The sequence below is a fragment of the Strigops habroptila genome, chromosome 7, assembly GCF_004027225.2.
Source record: "Strigops habroptila isolate Jane chromosome 7, bStrHab1.2.pri, whole genome shotgun sequence".
NCBI lineage: Eukaryota > Metazoa > Chordata > Aves > Psittaciformes > Psittacidae > Strigops > Strigops habroptila.
The window spans coordinates 61,139,247-61,160,501 of record NC_044283.2 but is presented as its reverse complement, the minus strand read 5'-3'; the positions used below and the strand labels follow the sequence as shown (position 1 = coordinate 61,160,501).

The 21,255-nt window shown below is 38.5% G+C and overlaps 1 protein-coding gene across 5 annotated transcripts in view; it reads right to left on the bottom strand.

The window, feature by feature from the left end:
- WDFY3 (WD repeat and FYVE domain containing 3) overlaps positions 1–21,255 on the bottom strand; it is a 171,143-nt gene that overhangs the window by 79,339 nt on the left and 70,549 nt on the right. For all 5 annotated transcript variants that reach the window (XM_030491686.1, XM_030491689.1, XM_030491688.1 and 2 more), the window contains exons 6-13: positions 20,746–20,907; positions 18,673–18,865; positions 15,302–15,488; positions 13,385–13,551; positions 9,862–10,329; positions 8,349–8,447; positions 4,603–4,796; positions 2,007–2,464 (exon numbers count right to left, since the gene is read on the bottom strand). In XM_030491686.1, the coding sequence (XP_030347546.1) occupies positions 2,007–2,464; positions 4,603–4,796; positions 8,349–8,447; positions 9,862–10,329; positions 13,385–13,551; positions 15,302–15,488; positions 18,673–18,865; positions 20,746–20,907 (1,928 nt within the window). The remainder of the gene's footprint in view (positions 1–2,006; positions 2,465–4,602; positions 4,797–8,348; positions 8,448–9,861; positions 10,330–13,384; positions 13,552–15,301; positions 15,489–18,672; positions 18,866–20,745; positions 20,908–21,255) is intronic.

Sequence of the window (21,255 nt, the reverse complement as noted above, 5' to 3'; positions counted from 1 at the left end):
AAAAGCACCAATAAAATCATTACTGGGATCCATTCTTAAGAAACAGCACAGACGACAAAGGACACTGCTGAATGACATGCGTCAGGTAAACACAGAGGCATGCAAAGCATGTACTTGTTTTATGGCTTGACCCTGCTGTGTTTGTTCATTGCTCTGCAGAGGCTTATTGATATGACCACACTCACAAAACAGAATATCTTTTAATGTTAAACAGTGAAAATTGAGAGGAGAAAGTAAAGCCTCAGTAAATTAAGTGTAACTAACATGGGTAAGAAATAAAATCAATGTAAACTTAACAAAGAATGACGATCAGAAACTCTGAGAAAGAGGGAAGGATGCAGTTACTGAAGATGAGGGAAAAGAAAAGGAACTTATGTATCTTATGCAACAACACCATGGGATTTACTTACCCCATTGATTCTTCATACTCCAGTTAGCCAGTGTTACACAGTAGGCACAATGCATTCTTAATACACATTTTCCTCCCCCTATCCGAATGCTTTAATAATACTATCAAGTAAATTGACTTCTGCGCTTGGCTTTTGTTCGTTTTGGAGGGGTTTTGTTTGGATTTTTTTGGCGGTATGGTTTGGAGGTTTTTTTGGTTGGCTGTTTTTTTTTAAGCAAGGGAAAAGCATTAAGGTTTGCTGCTTTGTTGGCAAAATGTTCATTAACAAACCCGTGAAGTTTGTATTTTACTAGTCACTTAGCTTAAGAAGCCTGACCAACTGGCACCTTTATTAATATCTCAACACACAGAGACAATGCTTGCAAAAATCAAACCCTATGTTAGACTAACTGGATGGCCCATCTTCTTAAAACAGTGTCACATGCATTAAATAGCTGGGGTGCAGAAGCTCCAAGGTCCCAGAGATGAAGCTTAGATCTGTGTTTTACTCTTTTGTACTCCAAATTATGGGCAGGAACTACTTCAAGACAAGCCAATCTTCAATGCATGCTTCAGTAAGTTTTGTTGTCATTTTGAATCAACTTTAAGACACACATTACTGTTCATTTCAAATCTCAAGTATAACTTAAATTCTGGTTGTTTAACTCTGCGAGTGTCTCCCAGTTACAGACAAGCTAGAACTTTAAAGAATGTGCCAATCCATCTAAAACACAATGTCCAGTCTACATGTGTTTAGTAAGGAGAAAAGGGGGCTGAAGGAGAGACCTTATCGCTCTCCACAACTATCTGAGAGGAGGTTGTAGCAAGGTGGGTGTCAGTCTTCTCACAGATAACATGCAATAGGACAAGAAGAAATGGCCTCAAGTTGTGCCAGGGGAGGTTTTGATTGGATAGTAGGAAAAATTTCTTCACAGAAAGGATTGTCAAGCATCAGAACAGGCTGCCCAGGGAAGTGGTGGACTTACCATCCCTGGAGGTGTGTAAAAGACGTGTAGCTGTGAATTAGGCACTTAGGGACATGGTTTAGTGGTAGACTTGGCAGTGCTGAGTTTACAGTTGGACTCGATTTTAAGTGTCTTTTCCAACATAAATGATTCTATGATTTTAAAATCCATCATGATATTATGTAATTTCTTACTTTAAAGTCCCATATAAAAGGAAACATGAAGTTAAGGTGTGAAGTTCAACAACCAATTTTTCATTTGACTTAATGAAAGCATAAATATCTAGTAGTTCTGTATGATAAAGCAACCAGACACTGTGCCTATCAACCAACAGGTTGCTTCAAGACATCATATATAATGATAAACTTGCATCTCTATCTCAATTGCTGCCATGACAAAACCATTGAACATCAGAGAGAATGCTGCATACCCTGGAGAGCACAAGCAAGCTAAGTCAATATTTGGTCAGGTGTTGACACTTTATATTCCTCTCACTGGAGTGAAGGAACAAAGAAATACATTAACATGGAAATACAAAAGCTTGCAATGAATGTGTTTGAAGAAAAATATCTTGGGGAACATCAGGGTGGGGCAGGAGGAAAGGCAGGAAGACAAGAAAAAAAAGAAGGGGGGGAGGAGAGCAAAATTCATACCTGTCAAAAGAGTCTGTTGCTACCTTGTAGAGGTAAATAAAAAGTTTGCTGCAGTGTCTTAGTGTAGGTGACACAGAATCCAGGGATATTAGGTCATCCTCCAAAAGTCTTTGAAATAGTTGTGTATTTGAAGGGAAGACATTCAAGGGACTTATTTTTCTTAAGTCTGAGAAGCAGCCAAGTAATCGAACAGCATCTGCCAGTTTTTCATACTGGATCTCTGTTTTGAAGAAATGAGAGTTGGCTGGCTCGTAGCGCATTGCTGCAGTCAATGTGCAGAACACAGTGTGAAGCAGTTCAAACACTTGATTCTGGTTTACTTTCTCCCAGCCATTCTTAGGTGGTGAGCACAAAGACCTTTCCATAGCAACGAGTAAAGATGTGACATACACAAATCCACCAACTTTTCTAAAAACAGTTCTTGTGCGGTGACTTTCTCTCAGCACCGAGAGTAGGGCCTATGGACAAAAACAAACAATCAAAATAAAGAAAAAGAAAAAAAGCAGCAGCACTACAAACAGCTTGTAAAAAGGTAAGAATGCTTTTGTTTGATATGCTAGAAAAATCTTCATGTCATTTGTCAGAATTTGGTAATGCCTGAAGTTTCCAAAGATCAACTTTCTACTGCAGGAGTTCCCATTGTCAAGATCTCACAAAATAAAAGAGAAAGGGTGGGGAAAAAGCATTGCCCCTAATTTAGAAATAAGAAATTAAAGGGATAAATAAACCTGCCAACAGAAAAGACTTAACCAAGCCTAGAACGGAACCAAAAATCCCCAGGTAATTCCCTTAGTGATAAGGCAGAGAATATAGCTATTGGAAAGGAATCTACTCTGCCATCATACTTCACAAACAATTTCAAATACAGTGGGCAAACAACTGCCTGTAGCATTGACAAATCTAAGCCTTGAAGTATCTTAACACAGATCTCCCAGACATCTACAATGCAAAAGCACCTAGCAGCCACAAAGCCACAATAGCATTCAAACACAAAAACAGCAGCAAAGAATTAGCAGAAAACCACCCCACTTAGTTTTTAGACTTCCTCTATAATGAAACCATAAATCTCTGAATTGAGTGAAACTTGATTGTAGGAGTTGCACTTCAAAAATAAGACTGAGAGAAACAAAAATGGATAAAACCTTACTTGCTGAACAAATACAAAGCCACAGTATAAACAGCAGAAACTACATGAATCTAGGTACTAGAGAATAACACTAATTTATCTGTGAATTCAGGGGATAGGGAAGCCCATACACCCAATCAAAACCAAACAAGAAACAGCTGTCATGGGAAGTTTGACCCACATGAGAATATGGAATACAGAAGAAAAAGTCTCTACATGAAGCACACAAACAGCAGAAAAATATTACTGATACAGAAAAATAGGCTAGGGGGCATCTTCCATCCCCGGGAGTTTACTTCTTCAGAATCATGTTTGGGTTTTTTCAAGCACTCAGAAGATAGGTAGTGAAATAATTAGACTACCATTCCTTTGAAGGCAGTATCTCATTTCCTGGATGTTTATCCAGTCAAACCTGGATAAACGGTAAGACATGCATCACTGCACCATTCTGGGTTGTCACTCCCATAACCAAAACTTCTGAAAACAGCACCAATGGAAGACAAATACAACAGGTCAGATGAAAGACAGAAACCTGACTTTGGATATTGAATCTGCTGGGGAACTGCAATATTCTTTCTCTCCCCTTAAGTACCATGAATGAGACATGCTCAAAAAAACCCTGAAGACCTTGAGAGACAAAACATGTCAAATGAATCACTGTAATACTTTCCTTTCTGTCTTTTGGAATAATATTAAGTTACTCATCTGCCAGAGAAATATTACAGCTCCTTTGAACAGAGATGAACTTAGATGTCTCAGAATTCTCTCCAATAAGACTCATTTACTTAATGCTACTTGCTTCAGCTTTTTTACCCTAAAATAAGAGTTTTATGTCAATTTACAAAAATAACATTAGCTATTCTCAGAAGAAATTGTGGGTCTAGATTAGCAGCCAAAAGACCTTATATGACAGAATACAGATGATAGTCTTCTCTCTCCTCCACTCACAGCCTTACTTTCCCAACTTCAACTGTTTTGCTGAAGCAAGTAAGTTCTTCGGCTTTATCTTCTACTATGGTCATTACAATTTACATTTACATAAACTAATTCAACATTTAGAAATAGCAAATTGGTAAAATAAAGTAATTCTGCCACAGGAAAATGCAAGCCTGCACTGAAAATCAACTTATGCATTACATGGTTGCTTTCTCGCCCCCCCACGTACTCTCATTTTTTTAACTGAATAATTCTCCACCAGGGATTATTATCATAACTGTAGAACCTCATTTCCTATCCACTGAGGCTGATTACAAGCGATGATGCTAACCACATATACTCACTCACCAGCCTTCACCTCTGATTCTGAAACCTGCCATGGACAGATGGAAGAAAATAAAAGCCATGCATCAAATTTCAGCTCCAGAGACAATCTACATTCAGTAGATAAATACCATCTATGCAATCCAACGCCCTTCTCAGTGTTTTCTTTTTCAAAACAGTGGAAAGAGTCATCAGCACTACTTCATTTACCCTTAAGATGTCTGTTTTCAGCTGCAGTTCCGTAGGTGGAGCAGAGTGCATCAGTCCCAACAAAGTGCCCATATCATCTTCTCCACTAGGTGATAACACCAACTGCTGGATGATCATCAGGGCATGCTGTCGGCACTGGGGATACTTTACTATGTTGTGCACGCATCTCGCACCACCAAACTCCCTGAAAATACCTACTCAGAAAGAGAGGGGTGAGGATAAGCACATAAGAAGTATGAAAAATGCAGTCAGTAACAAATAATGACAATAAAACATGAAAGGTGTTTATTTTAACTTTTACAGATTGAATGGCAGGGGTTTAGACCTATGGATGTTTAAGGACTTACTACTATGTTTTCTCTCCTACCACAAAACAAGAATAGAACTTGAAAGATATTTTTCTGACAATATTTTTCACTAAAGGTGCTGAATACAAGGATACGGGTCAGTTCTAAGAATTTCCTCAATAATTCTGTTATGCCAACAGTAGTTATTCTTCTCATGTTAGAGCTCAAAGAGTCACAGGACAAAATAAAGAAAAAAAAATACATGAAACCCTCCATCTTTAGTGAAGACGATATGCTGTTTTAGTTAAGGATAATGTTTATATTAAATTTAGTTCATTGCCAAAAACATAACTAGACTGCTTCTGGACAAGATGAGAAAACCAGGAGCATTGATTGAGAAGTGAATCGGTCTATCCACAAGATGTGTTAGATTCTGCAGTTTTCTTGTGGCAAGACCTGAGATAAAGCTTAAATAAAATAATAGTTCTCAAGCTAACTGGATACTTAGAAGAACACACGTGCAATATTAACTGAAAATTAAATGAAAATTGATTCTGAAAACATCATAAAAACCAAACTAGAATATATATGGCACATATAACTTGTTTAGTAGTATCAGCACCTAGAATTAATGATTAATAGTTAATGTAGCACCTATATTAATTACTGAAGATTAAAATAGAGTAGAGAAATGGATCAATACTGCACTACTGCAACAAAAGGAGTCATTTTCCTTGTGACCATAAACAAAAGAGCAGTTTAAATGACCAAGTTTGGGATTAACAAGCTAGTCAGGACAATGTTTATTCTCTCTAATGCACATACACAAACCTCAGTGTTACTATCCATTTCCAATTTCCTGCCTCCTGCTTTCTCTGACATTCTTTGGATGAGATATGGACTTGGGCAAGGCAAAAGGAGACGCTTCAGACCCTGAGACAGTTAAGTTGGTTGTACCCCTCTACAGGCAAAGCGCATCTCCTTACGGCTCAGGTCTCCTGTTTTAAGAGAGACTGAGGTAACATTTCATGCTTCTCCCACTCTCAGTCTAGATTCCCAATGATCCAGTGCACCCGTCTGGGTCTGGACACCCAAATTTCTTCTTTGAAATTTGCTTATCAGTCAAGCAATATTCAGAAAACCTTATCAGAGATACCAGTTTAAGATCAGAAACCAAGCTTTGAGTGTGGTATGAATCACTGCAATGCTGCACAATGCCTATTTATGCCTTTGTGATGACCTAAAACCTCTGCTGGCTTCTGGATACAGTGCCACTGGGCTCACATCCCAGTCATGCTGCACAGACAGCAAACACAACGTCTTTGAGAAATGGTTTCTTAACTCCTCCTGTACGGCTCTGTCATACTCCTCAACTTGGAGAGCTACTGAAGAAATGAGGCCCTTGAACTCTCCAGGAGTCCTTAGAAACAACATCTGTGGCATCATCCCAGAGTTGTGATGCATTTTACACTACCCTCTGTGTTTCTCTGGTGGATACTCAGAGATTAACTTGGTACTGAGAAGTAGCAATGAGGTACTGATGGCTGCTTCAAGCTTCTTAGATGAGGTCAGGTACACCGTTTAATAGCAGCCAAGGATTTCTCACAAGTCAGGTGAGTTCAGACCACAATCCATACCTCACAGGAGCAAGGCTCAGGTACCACAGATCCTTACACCACACAGGTGTTACATACAGTCCAGTCCTATGGACAAAGACCTGCTGCTTCTAAAATATGAGGTAGTTCCAGTCCTTCAGAGATGCTATCATCGTATACTTACACAACCACCTCTCATTCATCCTTAGAAATCAAACAATCCTGAGGTTTTTTTGTTTTGGATTTGGTATTTTTTTCCCAATTTCTCTGTATATGGAAGCCTCCACGTGTACCTTCATGGCAAAACCAAAACTTAATGACGTATGAGTAATTGATTACTGCAATTCATCTGTACCAATCTATACCAATTCCCCTCTGAAACCTTATTTCAGCCTAATTCACTTGCTTCTTGGTTTATCACTGAAAAGATTCATCTAGTAAATCAAAGACCATGGGTTTTTTCCTTTCCATTGACAGGAGACGTAGCTCCGTGGACAAAACGGAAGTGACAAAGGAGACACATCTCACTTCAGCAAAGCTTCTGTCAGTGTCATCGACAGCTTTCTCACAAGCAACTTGACAAAATGGTCTAAATGCAATCATGACAGACTGAATGTATAACTAATTGAAACATCAGCTTGGAGTAACCTCCGCCTCGCTGCAACGCCTTTCTGTTTTGACTAAGGGCATGAAGCTGGGGTTTATCTTGAGTGCCATAACGTGTTTCCTGATGGAATGAAGAACTTAATAATTAAGTACACGGACAGAGCCAAGCTCACAGATGTTGTAAATGCTCAGTAGGCAGCATTTAAAAGCCATCTTTGAAAGTGGTTTGAAACCACAAGCTGAAATGCAACAGAATTTGAAAACAAGCACAACAGTGAAATGGCACAGACAACACCAGCAGTTACTCCAACACTGGGCCTGAATTTAAATAGAAAAGTTTGCCTAGGCAAAAGCAGAAAAGAAAAACAAAATAAAATTGCAAGCTTTATGTCATTAGCCCAGCAACTAATGTTTAAAGAGTGAGCTGTCAACCAAGCTGGGCCATTTTCAGGATTTCATTCTTAAGCGTTTGTCAAACTGTAGCTTCTCCTACTTAAATGAAAACAACAAAAAAACCTCCCAAACCTAGTAGTGAGAAAACACCAGCCAGAACTGAGAAAACGGAAAAAAACCTCCTGCTGAAATAAGGATGTTTCATGGCCTCCAAGGCCTTTGTCTAATGGAACAGGCAAAAAGGATTTAAAAATAGTTATCATCCTTTCTCAATCTGTTATTTCAAGCTCTCAGAGACAGTTTCTACTAATATGAGATACACATACTGTCTATTTCAATGTCACTAATTCTTGGCTAATGAAGCACAATGTAAACCAGCCTGACTTAGAAAAGGACACTCATAACAGAGCCCTATTTATACATACTCACTGCGAATATGCCTTTAAAAATGTGAATCCACCTTTCATTAAAGACCAAACATTATTAATCACATTTAAATAGATGTGGCATTGTCAACAGCAAACTACATGTCTAATTATATTCTTAAATTTTTCAATATACTACCTGTATTACAAGCCCTACTACAAATTATTATAGTATTGTTGGAGGGTGATGGGGTGTGGGGTTGCATTCAAGTGAACAACAGCAAAGAAACTTCAGTTAAAAAGGAAGACAATCTTGTACTCCTTTATTTTATGCACTCTAGTTTATGCTGCCTATTCTCTTTTCTGGAAAAATTTGGCAAGAGAAAAAGTGTATTTCAGTGTGTTTGTTTACTTGCCTGAAGATAGAAAGTCAAGACTACTCTGCTTTCAGGCAAAAGTTACCTTTTTATAAATATATTGACAGCAGTCTCTCTACTCACCTGCATTTGTGTTTGATCCTTGAAGTAGTACTGTCAAGGTCTCCATAACCAATAAAGCCAGCTGCTTTTGGTCCTCAAATGAACTGTTTCTTGAATCCCCTAAAAATAATTTCAGAAGCCAAAGCAATGGTTAAAATCACTCTTTTCTAAGATGCTTCTTGATACTTTTCACCAACACCTTCATTCTATTTGCTTCCCCAGAGAACATGCAGCCTAACCATATTCCAAAGAAATTTAGTCTACATATGTGCTCCTGGGAAAGCTTAACAATATGAATTAACTTATCAAACAATTCAAAGAAAAGAATTTAAACAGAAGCTTCTGAGCACTGTGAGCTCAGCGTCTGACACTGCAGCTGCATGTGGTTTCATATCCCCAACTGTTGCTTCTTGAAGCCAGAAAAACATACCACCTTTGAAGACTTAACAGGATCTCTTCTTGTTCAGCATTCAGTACTTGAGAAGAGAAATTCCACACAAAAGCACAAAACTGCATTCACATAATTACAGTAAATGTGCTGATGATTCAACAGGTGTAACAGACGCACCAACACTGCAAGTTGCATCTTAAACACAGAGTAACTTTTTCTTTTTCATTACTTTAATAAGAAGCAAGCCACAACACAAGGGCATGTGCACCAGGTAGCACTCTGATCAGATGACAACTTAGTCTATTAATTTTAAGTGAGAATTGATGTCTTTTTCAATGGGGTTGCTGGCAACAAAGCTTTCTAACTCTAAAGTCAACTGCTACCACTCACTAATGAAGCTTCAGATGATAAAACCAGGTGAGACATCCAACAATTACAATTAAAAAAATAAGTGTCATGATGCACACTAACTTGACAGCAGTCTGAATACAGAATGTAAAAAAAAATTCTGTGTGTATGTATGCACATAGGGCATTTGGCAGCACCTGCTTTGCAGGCCTAGCAGCTATGTAGCCTCTCTCCGAGATGTTCAATTCTGAAGATAACTAATTTTTTTAAACTTTTCTTGTTTTACAAATACTGTTAGAAAAATGTAGACCCAATTTCTCAAAAAAGTCTGCAAACTTGAATACATACTCCTATTAAGAGCTCAGACACACGCTCTTCAGTATTTTTTCAAAGCTGGGGCTAAACACAATGAAGTGCTCAAGTACTTTTTGTAAGGAAGAGTAACAATACGATGTATGCATTGCTCCTTCACTTGCTCTTTTTATGTTAAGTAACAAATATTAAAAATATACATTAAAAAAACACCAAACACACAACATTTAAAAAGGAAAATATGAACTCCTACAGTTTTGCATTCATACAGAATCTTTCATTGAAGCTTGCCTTGAGCTTCTCACAGGACTTTAAGAGAGAAGCAATTCCAATGAGCTTTTAAGATGGCACAGCAGCCCCCAGCAGAACTCAGCCTTGAGATACATGTTTAGACTCTCTCCTTCCTCCTCTTAAATGCTAGCCTCCACCATTCCCAGCCAATGAAAGAGATACATATTAGTAAAAAAGAAGTGTACACACTACCTTGATCAGTCACTGCCTGAGTGGGATCTTTCAGAAGAGCTGCATATTTATGAAGAAGATTTACCATCACCTCCAGAAGTCCCACTTCCCTGAAGACATCCTTAAAGATGTAGTCATGACGGGTGAACTTAAGGAGTGTCTTCATGGCAATGATGCTACACTGAAAGGAAGTGCTGGATTTTAAAAGGATGCTCACACTGATTAATTCTTTACAGGGTATGTAATTCAAGCTGAAGACAACAAATTCCAGCATCTCGAAGTATTTGGTCTGCACTTCTGGAAGTTTAGGAATTTTCTCTGCAAACTGAGACAATGTGTGCTGCGATTCCAAAATGAAGTAGTTGGCGTTGTCGGCCATATAAATATTTGTGATGGCATCAAGGATGATTTGTGCTAGGTAGCTGGTTTTTGCTCTCAAAAATGCATTCTGGAGGACCGAAAAGGCTTGAATATTCCTCACACTATGACCTAAATCAGGAAACAAAGCGGGATGGGAAGAAAAAGGAAAGAGAAAGTTCTTAGTCATCAGAAACAATGAGTACACTTATTAATAATGATCCATGTATTTCAATAAATGTGAATAAAATAACAGTATGTCAAGTACAATAAAAGTTTTTATTAGAACTGACTCTTTCAAAAAAGCCTCTGCACAATCACTTGCAGTGCAAATCCTGCAATCTACTGTACATTTAGATGGCATTTTCCTCTTTGAAAGTGTTTATGTAAGCAGCTAAGTGAAAGATCATTTCTTTAAAATAGGTAAGCAAGCTAACCTACTGTTAAAATGCACAAAAGGATACAGTTCTAGAGAGACAAAAAACAAAGCCTGCCTGTCAACCACCCAGGCCATAAGAAAACTCATTATAGCAACGGTAACACGTTCTGTATTCCATAATGCAAAACGTAACTCTGTCCCTTACAAGTATTTGGCAGGCTACGTTTAGAATAACAGCCATCTGTATCCCCTCACTCAACAGAGCAGTAAGCAATGACAAATCCTCATCAGCCAGGTTCAAAGCTGTACAGCATGTATGGCCTCCAAATTATCCTTTTGCTTCCACTCTTTGGTAATTGCCTGTGAGAGGCAAAAGCTACATATAGAGAAACTCCACACGGCAGTGTACGGCCAGCAGTCACCTTCCTTCCATAGAAAGGCTGCTTTGTCTCAGGCCTGGAACAACTGGCATGAACACCCGTACTGATATTGGAAAGTGGCACAGGTCTAGCTTTGGGAATAAGGCTTGGGAACAAGAAAGCTTTGGCAGGGTCCACTAGTGTTAACAATTAGGGAATTAAAACAAATGGAAAGAGTTGTAAAGTATAAGGTAGCTATAATATTAGCACACAAAGACCTCACATCTTTAAAAGCTCGGTCAAATTTCTTCTCATAAGTACTTTCAAATTGAATAAAACCTCATTCATTTAGCCAAAGAATGCATCATTCACGAGTATTCCCTGTGGCCCACAAAATTTTCCATGGGCAGATATTATTCTTATTCTACCAAAGAAATGCCTCAAAGCTAACTTTTTTAACTTCTGTAGGCACAATACAGGTCACAGTGGACAAATCCTATCATAAAGAAAACAACTATTGGTAATAAATAATTTTAAAAAAATAAACAATCAAGAATGAGAACTTGAAACATTCCAAACAAAGCATTTGGGATTCTCTAACAATAAAATCTTATTTTCAAACTAGCTGTGAGCAAACTGTTAACCTGATTTAAAAACCCTTTCATAACCAAAGAATCGTCATTCATTACATATGCTCTGTGGAATGCTACTCTCTTCACTGTTTATAAACTAAGTTGTCCAATTTAAGTCACACAGTTGTTCCTAAAAGGACATTTCTTACATGCTTTGTTTACAGTCAAGAATGTTAAAAAGGGATTTAGAGCTTATTAAATGTGACAGGAACATGGGTAGTGATGGATACAACTATTTATATTCTAATTCGATATTAACAGTTGTTCCAGGCAATCAAGCAAATTAACAAATTATCTTTGATTATTGTCAGGACCCCTGAAGAACCCAAATCTTAACCAGCTGTTCAGAATTCAAAGAACTAAAAGAATTTAAATAGGAGCAATTAAGAAAATGAGCTAATAAGGTCTTCATAAAAAGACAACTTGCCAACGTAACAAAAAGCAGGTAAAAGGAACTGAGAGATGCTGTGACAAATACCAGAAAATTAAATAGAAGAATTCCTTTGGAGATTGCAATAGTCCATGGTTCTCTCATGCCCTTGTATTGGAAAAGCTGATTAGCCTAAGCAAAAATGAGTATATTATCAAAATATGGAGAAATTAAGCTCTGAGTGTGACTATGACCTTCTTTCTCTATTTAGTGCAAAGGGAAAACAATTCCCATGAACAATGAACTCTCTCAATACAAGAGAAAGGAAGTCATTGTCCAAGGAACCTAGATATACAAGAGAAACAATGAAAGCAAATCCAATAGCCTATAAATCTATAAACATAAACCCTATCACAAGAATTTTTCTTGTATACCTGGTATTACTAAATCCCATAAAAAGTAACAAACTAGCTTCACGACCACTATTAAATTCCAAACTCCCTAGTTACATACAAGACTTACCTAAATTTTAAGTTTATACACAGGACATGAAAAATAAGGGTTTTTTTTTTTTTTTTATAAAACCCTTTCTCCCCTCAGAGTTCCGCAACCTTATTTCCATATCATCATTGACGGTGGTTGCAAGCACACTGTAGGTAGTTAAGGTCTGGCAGCCGGAAGATATCGCGCTGTACGGAAAGAGAGAGCCCCTCCCCTGATACTTCTACGAGCCCCCATAGCATGGAGAGGGGGAATTGTAGAGTAAGGCCTGGCGTAACAAGGCCTGGCGATACCATAAAAGGGCAAAAATTGTTAACCTGCCTTCTGATTGGATCAGCGCAAGTACTTCCGCGTAGTAGAAGATATATAATGCTTGCTGTTGTCCAATAAAACGCTATTTGATCATCCTCCATATTGGTGTCTGTGATCTCTAGCCCTAAGCCAGGGGGTTGGCTTAGCTCTGCAAGTCTTGGCTGAAGCAACGCAGCAACAGCACACCACATATTTCACCACTCTGTGAACACTGATGATGAAACAACAGATTTCAGCTTGTAAATTACACTTGCCTAAGCTGACAGAAAGCAGATTGGGGGTGGAATAAAAATAATAATTTTAAAAAAGAAAAAAAATCAAACCAGCACATCAGCCTTTCACATCAGTTTAGTAACAGCAGCTTAAAACCCCATAAATCAAATCAGCGCATGTCTCCATTACGATAATCGCTTACAATGGCCACATAGAAACTGTCAGCTTTGCAGTGAGAGATGTTTGACTCAGCCTTTAGTCCTCAGAGACAAAAGCTCTGCACTTTCTTCTTTGGGTACCAACCACAAAATACAACCTTTGAGACCAACAGAACTATGTATTTGATCTGCAATCTTAGTAAAAGAAACTAGACTTAATAGCAAATGGTTTGTGTAATATAGAGCTTCTCAGTATTACTAACCTTTGCCTGCAGGCTGTGGGACTGCAAATCCAGGTAGTAGGAAAGGTACTCCAGTGGTAACACCAGCTGGCTTTAATTCATTGACACCATATGTTGTTAAGGAAGTTATCAAATTAACTAAGTCCTTCAAAGCATCCTTAGATTCAGCCTCTTTTGCCTGTTCTAATCTAAAGAAGATACAATAGATCAAGTTAGCAGCACTAGTTTATTTCAACTCAAATCACTTTAATAAGATATCTCTTCTATTTTGCTCAATTAATTTAGAGATCACACTTTTATTGCCCTGTTCCTGCAGTATTTCGCTTGTTCTCTGTTCATATTTCATATCATTAAGTCAGTCAAATGTTACTGGATTTATGAGAGCATACATCTTATTTGCTGCAGAAATTCACCTTGTAAATCCTTCCTTGAACTCAAAAGTATGCTAAAAAGCAGCACAGACATGGAAATTACTTTTAAAATCCCCTTACAAACATGAAGCTATTGGATAGGAAAATGCCCAGATAGTCTGTTGTTACACAAATCCGTAATTAACTTGCTAGATTATACCTGCCACTTTGAGAGATTAATATTTTATGCTAATGAAATGGTTATCTTGGTAGAAGGCTAACACTGAGAAGCATGCAATGAAGCATCTTCATCAGAACTACAGACCCTTACCTTGGAAAGCATGAGGATGGAAATGCTAGCATCCCATTCCAACCACTGTTTCCTGCCACACTATCAAACTAAACCCTAAAACTGACTCCAAACCCTAGAACAATCCTTATTTTCTTTTTACTTCATCAAAAATTCAAATGCCATGTCTATGTCTGGTATCCATTTAAAACAAACAAAAAACCCCAAATCCCTAAGCATACTACGTAGTCGAAAATTCAGTTCAAATATTTGGGTGCCAAAACCTAGCATCGTAGCACCCAAAAGGAATGGCTTGAAAGAGGGAGATAGCAACATTAACACTTCTCATTAATGGCCATCACAGCACTTTTCCTAAGCATCTTTGACCCAAGTACACTTCATAAGGTGTACACTCATAATTTCCCAGTCTTGGATTTGTAAAACATATCTCTTTCAACAGCTAAGCATGCTGCTTCAGAAAATTTCATATCCAAACAAAGCAACATAGACTGAGGATGGGCTTTATCGAAATAATGCAGCAGACTGAGAAAGAAAAGAATGAAGTTTCTTCCATGGAAAGAAGTAAAATCATGGATGGATAATACATCCAAGTTCTGTTTGGGTAGACATTTTTATTATCATGTTTTGTGGTGCATTACGAGGTTAGCAGTACCTTTCATAAAAATACAAATAAAACAAACGCATACATACACTGATTCCCTAGTAACATGAGAGTTCTCTCCAGCACTCTGGTATTAGAGCTTATGTACAAAAATGTCTCTTCGATACTAAGTAGCCTACACCACATCTATGTGCATGATTTTTCATTATGATAGGATGTTAAAACAAAAGAGTCATAAAATTGTTTAGGTTGGAAAAGACCTTTAAGGTCATCAAGTCCAATTGTTAACCAATCACTGCCAAGTCCACCAATAAACTATGTCTCTAGACAAAAAGAAAACAAAAATAAAACCCAACCAAACCCCAAAAATCAGTAGTTGCAGGCAAAATTTATTTTCTGAATTCTTCCTAAATATTTAGTACCAGTCGTTTTTAAGCATCTGCTTTCTTAGCACATACAGAAACATTTAGTAATAACAGTACCAATGAATAAGTTAAACAATGTAGTTTCATAAACGGTAAGAATAACATAATTTCATGTTTTAGTTCTAGTATCTTAATTTCATAATAACCTATAATCACTTATTTCTTCAAACCTATTCACCAATTCTTTATTAAGAAATCTTCTCAGAAAAAGCTTGGTGATCTGTCTGCATTCCTTCAAGCACTTTTGCATACCTGAGGAGGAGGTCACAGAGGAAGTTGTATCCTTGCCATATCCTAAAATCATCCAACAACGTTTGGGATACATCACTGGAGTCTTTGAGAAAACAAGAAAGCCCAGCAAACATCTCAACTATTTCTAGGGGAGAAAGGTCATCAGACTGCTGCATGTTCTGAACACATGTGGACAAACATTCCTTTTCTGAAAGAATCACAATTAAGAAATTTAGGATTTTAGTGACATTAATCACAGCAAGAAGCGTAACTAGTATAAGAGTCACAGCAATAAGGTAACATAGTTAACTATCTCTTATCACGCAACATTTAATATCACAGAGTACTTGAAGGCAACTAAGATTCCCAAGTGGCTTTGGATCAGAACCCTAACCTCTTTTTGCCAACCCCTTTCCCTCTTTTATAATTCTTTACTCTTCTAAGGAGAAGACTGTATAGATAAACACTAAAAGCTAAAAAATGTGACCAGATAACTCAGCAGAATAAAAAGACAAATACGGCAACTGTAAATACATCTAAAACATCTTTTCTTCTTTTAAAACAAAAAGTTATACAAATCACTGACCTAACCTGTTACTGATGTCAGATAAAACCCTACACATAAGCCATTACACCATGACTTCTTATTGCTACTCTCGTTAGCCTTTCTTTGGCAGGCATATTTGCTTGTCTGATTAATCTTGATCAAAGAGAGACAGCTTGGCTCATTCTGCACACTTCTCACACTCCATCAGTTTATTGGTCCTGTTGCAAAAAGCTTTCCCAAATCTCTAGCCAGATTTTTGGTTGCACTCCTGTTTTAAAGGTGCTCCCTTCGATTATCTGCTACTTTAACTTTGCATCATGCTCAAGACAAGTGCAAATCTTTCTAGCTAGACTGAACAAAATTTCCCAGAGATCAAATCAAAGCATGAGACAGTGAAAGGAAGCTCCTTAGAATACCATAAAACGCCGTAGCTTCTTGATGAGATGAGCTTCTTGACAGATGTTATCTCTTAAGTCAGGTTCATTTTTTTTTAATCAACAAGTGAGAGGGAATGCTGAATGGTTTTATTTTTAAGATTTTATTTCACTTTTTAAAGAACCTAGAATATCTTCTGATATGCCAGCCTCACTCCTCTGTGGATCAAGCCCATAGAGAAGCAATAACGGTAGTAACAATATGCCAAAGGACAGTCAAAACATGGTTATTTTCTTTGTTGTGCTTCATCATGTTTTGACATATACACATACACCTTCTACACTCATCAAAAACTCACCAGAAGGCTGTTACAGATGCAGGGAAAATACCTATCACCATTTAAGTCCTATCCGAAATAGTTAACTGATTACTATTCTGTGCTTCCAAGTGATACTGTACATTCACATCTTTCTGACTAGAACTGAAACATGCTGCTAACACAAGAAAAAACACAGACTGAATTTTTCTGTGAAATATGTGGGAGCAGCAGGGTGACGTATTTCATAAACTGTCAAAATGGTATTGTAGAGCCTTGTAACTACTTGCTTTCCATGGTGCGGGTTCCAAACTGTGGGTTTCTTTTTTTCCAGTAGGTGTACACCACCAAAATGTATGATAAGGATGTTAGTTCACTTTAACATTCATTCCAATTTAAAAACTACAAATGCTTTCTATGCGTTCCTATAGTCTAAAAGCCCTAAATATAATATTAGAAACATATTCTACTGAATTTCCTACCTCAAATCCTGCATACCTAAACACTTATGCAGTTTTAAATTAATGCAACACAAGTATTTTGTATGCAAAGCTGGTCCCAGGCCACCAACATACTTTTCAACACTGGTTTTCACCTTGCTTTGCTCTCGCAAATTTTTTGTCATGAACCAGTTTGGCAGCTGCCCTTCCTAAGCAGAGCATAACCAGTCCCTTACAAAGATACATGATGAATAAAGTACTACTCGTATCAGCTACCAAAATCTGTAACCAGCTACAGAAATATCCCTGTGAGTTTCCATGCCTGAAACAGTCAGGATGCTCTTTGTCTCAAAAAAGGACAGGTGATAAAATGGAATGATTCTGATTGCTTCGATCATTTGCTGGCACACAGCCTGGATTAAGACCATGAGATGATTTTAATTTGGCCTTCAGGATGCACAAAACCTGCAATCTGCAAGTTGCATGGCAAGGTGAGAAAGACAAGGGCCCAGCAGAAGAAACGCAGGCTGGCTGAACAGTCAGTGATCTAGTCAGTCAGCCAACAGGGAAAACATAGGGGCTATAAACCCACCTAGCAGCCAGGGTTTTCCCAGCTGTGTCCCAAAATCTGCACACTTGGTTGTGACGCAGGCTCTGGGACAGGCTACATGTATGTTTCCTAGAAGCACCAGTATTGCTGGTACTAAAACCCACTGCTATGCCCTTTGGGCATAGGCATGGGTCTTTGCCAAGCAAAGCAGGGCCTCTCTTAGGGCCAGGCCCTACAGACAACATCCTTGGGTTGGGAAAGCCAGGCTGAACCACAGGGGAGGAAGCCAGCTGGCTGTTCCATCAATCAGCACTTGGAAGTTCTCAAGTGTTTCTGCACTCACACACCGTGCTCCCTAAGCATTTTCTAGTGCCTATTATTACACAGGTATTGCTGTTATCAGTGTATGCTACCCCTGATGTCCTGGATAACAGGGAACACACTGCAAATCAGTGGCAGTTTTAACAGTCTTACCCAGCCTCTTCCTGCAAAAGCAAGACATATGGGAGAAAGAATCTCCTCCCAGCATACCCAGATTAGCTCTTTTTGGTTTGCATAATGCACCAGTACTTACTACAGGGCAGCAGTTTTCATGGGCTTCTAATAGCTCAACCTGCGTCAGCAGAACACATCGAGCTGGTTCCTCTTCCTGCAACGTCCTCAGCCATCTCTATGCTTTTATTGCCACCAACAGTGGTACCAGACAAGTAGCTGTAAACAGGACACTGCAAGCTTGCCTTGCACCTCTGTAAGAGGCTGCTCTTGCTAATTCAAATGCAGGACTGAAAACAACTAACTCCTGTTAAGAATTAATGCTCGCATCAAAAAACCCCAAACTTAAGCATCTTCCCAGTGAATATTTTTCAATACCGGCAGTTACTGAATTTACCAAAAACCTTTCCTTTGGCCATCATAAACTCTATACCAAAACATGAGAGGAACTACAGAAGTGCTCTGAAATTGTAGCTGTATGTAAATACTCATGTGTCCAAATAAAAAGCCTGGAAGCTTTCCTTGATCTATTGTTTTCGTGCCTATTTCCTAACTAAGAAAACTATCAAAGAACAACAGAAAAACCAAACCAAACCAACCAAACAAATAAACAAACAGACAAAAAAAACCCCAAAACCCAACCAATAAATAATATTGAAGACAGATACATACCATGAATGTATTTCACTACATTGACACTAAGGCCATGACGCGATATGGTCATTAGTACTTCCCCTGCACTCTTCCTCCAAGGCAGATTATAGGGAGGGCACCATGAGGTTATTGCACTGAACAGAAGCTGGAGATCATCCTTTTGAGCCAGTTCTTCCGCCGGGGACACAAAACTGCACAATTTTACTAGGATCTGAAATAAGGAGTCATCAAACATCTAGCATTAGTACCTTGAGCGTTGCTAGTTTTGCTTAGTCTTAGTAAAAGGCAAAACATTCCTCCACATAGCACACGCATTAAAAAAAGTAATACACTGTTATCCCTTTGTGTGTTGTTTCTGTAATTTGATTTGAAGACAAGGTTATTCAACTCATGGTTATTCCAAGTCCCAGTTCAGTTTAAGATGACTAGCAGAAGATTAGCAGCAGAGTTTAAATCTTTTAGGCTGACACAGTATACTTGCATGGATACCAGGTTATTCCATTCTTGGAGAATCTGACAGTTACTTAATTTACAGGTCTAAATGCTGCAGTGGGACACAGGCTCTGCAAAGCAAACTGTTGTATCCCTTCCTAATGCAGGAAGAAGGTTACTGATGGGTTGTTTGGAGAGCAGTACCCATAACATCTTGGCCAAATAAAAACAGCCAAATAAAAGCAGCTAGAAAAGCACGGCAGAAAAGGCTACAGCAACACTGTTGACCTACCTGGATAAGTGGCACCTGGATCTGAACTTTCAGTTTACCATAAACAAAACAAAATGCAGCCAGTTGCACTCCCTTTTCTGCATGTTTTGAGGACATCTGATGCCCATTTTGTGTCTTGTGCATGAAAAGCTGAGACTCTCTCTCAGAAAACTGGAGGAAGACTTTGCAAGGCTGCCTGTGTCCAGAGGAGGAGGTTTAGAAGCTATCTGAAACCTCACCTATTCCAGTCAGCTCGTCTGAGATCACCACTTTACAGCCCTTGAAGAGGGACAGAAAAGAGCTGAGTGGTAGCATAGGGGACCCTATGTGATAACATTGATCATTTATTAACTCTGCTGACTAAAACATAGCACAGCAATTTCTGAAAGATAGCTCCCAGTACATTGTGATTTCTGCTTTGGAAGACAGCCTGTAGTACTAAGACAAAAAGAAGAGGCAAATGCACATGTTCTCATATACTGTTACTAGGCAGACACTGTGGCTAGTAACTGTGGGAATAGGGCTTATCTTTATTTCTACAGTGCAGGTACCAAAATGCCTGTCAAATGTTATTCTCACAAATCTCAGCACTGCCTTCAAATCCCTGAAGGATGTGACTACTGATAGACCTCTTTAGTTTTGCAAATGTGGCTACAACCATAGAATCACAGAATGGTTTGGGTTGGAAAGGACCTTAAGATCATATAGTTCCAAACCCCCTGCCACGGGCAGGGACACCTCACATAGAGATGCATCCAATTTGCACATGGAAACTGGCAGTATGACCACTGACCCCTTTCTAATAATAACTGCCAGCTTCTTCTAAAATCTCAGAAGACCATATGGGAATTTCTTTGCAAGATCTCTGGCTGAAACTTCAGAAAGCAGGAGCAGGTCAGATGGAGTCCCTGGAATATCTGGGGACAATCACAATAATAAGTGCAAGCTCAGATGGTTCCCATATTTAAATTCTTTGTTTCCATATTCATGGTTTGTTTCCATAATTAAAGGGAAATTAGCGTATGTTAAATTAATTTATAGGTTATTACCAATACTAATTATTTTACTATGTCTATTACAATCAGTAACGGCCCAAGATACAAAGGCAAGGACCAGTTAGATTAAAACAGAATAATAGTCAACATGTTGCTCCTTTTAAGCAGCTGAGTGGAAGAGTTGCATGCATTTTTGTGGAGGAGATATTTGCCAAGGACAAAAACCACAGGCGGAGTGAAAATTTAACCTCAAACTGTGCTTGCAGGAAAATACATCTTACTCTGAGCCATCATTTTGTGAAGAATCAAGAAGAGCAAGTGAAAAGTTCAAGGGAAAAGTTTTCTCATGTGAAGTATTTCCATTCCTCAAGCAAATTCCATGACCTTTCTTACCTGTACAAAGACTTTCTGTAATAGCGCTCGGCGCTCTGCGAGAGGTAGTTCATTCTGTGCTCCTCCAACTACCTCAGGCACATGTGGAAGGTCAAAAAACAGATATAGACATTTAACAAGTGTGGAAGGCACTGACATTGTAGTCATGCAGTCCACAGTTTTCTGGGGGAAAAGAAAACAGAGCAAAAAACCAGTTCAGCATATTACTATATTCAAAAAGTCACACTCCCATAAAGCAGTTGATTCAAACGCTGTTTTTTCTTTCTCACACCTTTGGTGAGGTGTCCACATGGCAGTACGGATTCACCATCTATTCTTGAATGCCTACCCGAAGAGTAACCTTAAAAATAGGATCATAATTTATTTACATGACAAAGGCACCTAACAGCTACAGTTCGGAGCAGTCACTGCACAGGACAGAAACAAAAACTGACAGTCTCTGCCAACAGAAGCTTACATGTTAATTACAAGACCTTCAGCCAAGCCCTCATTAGCTATCTATTCTTTGTA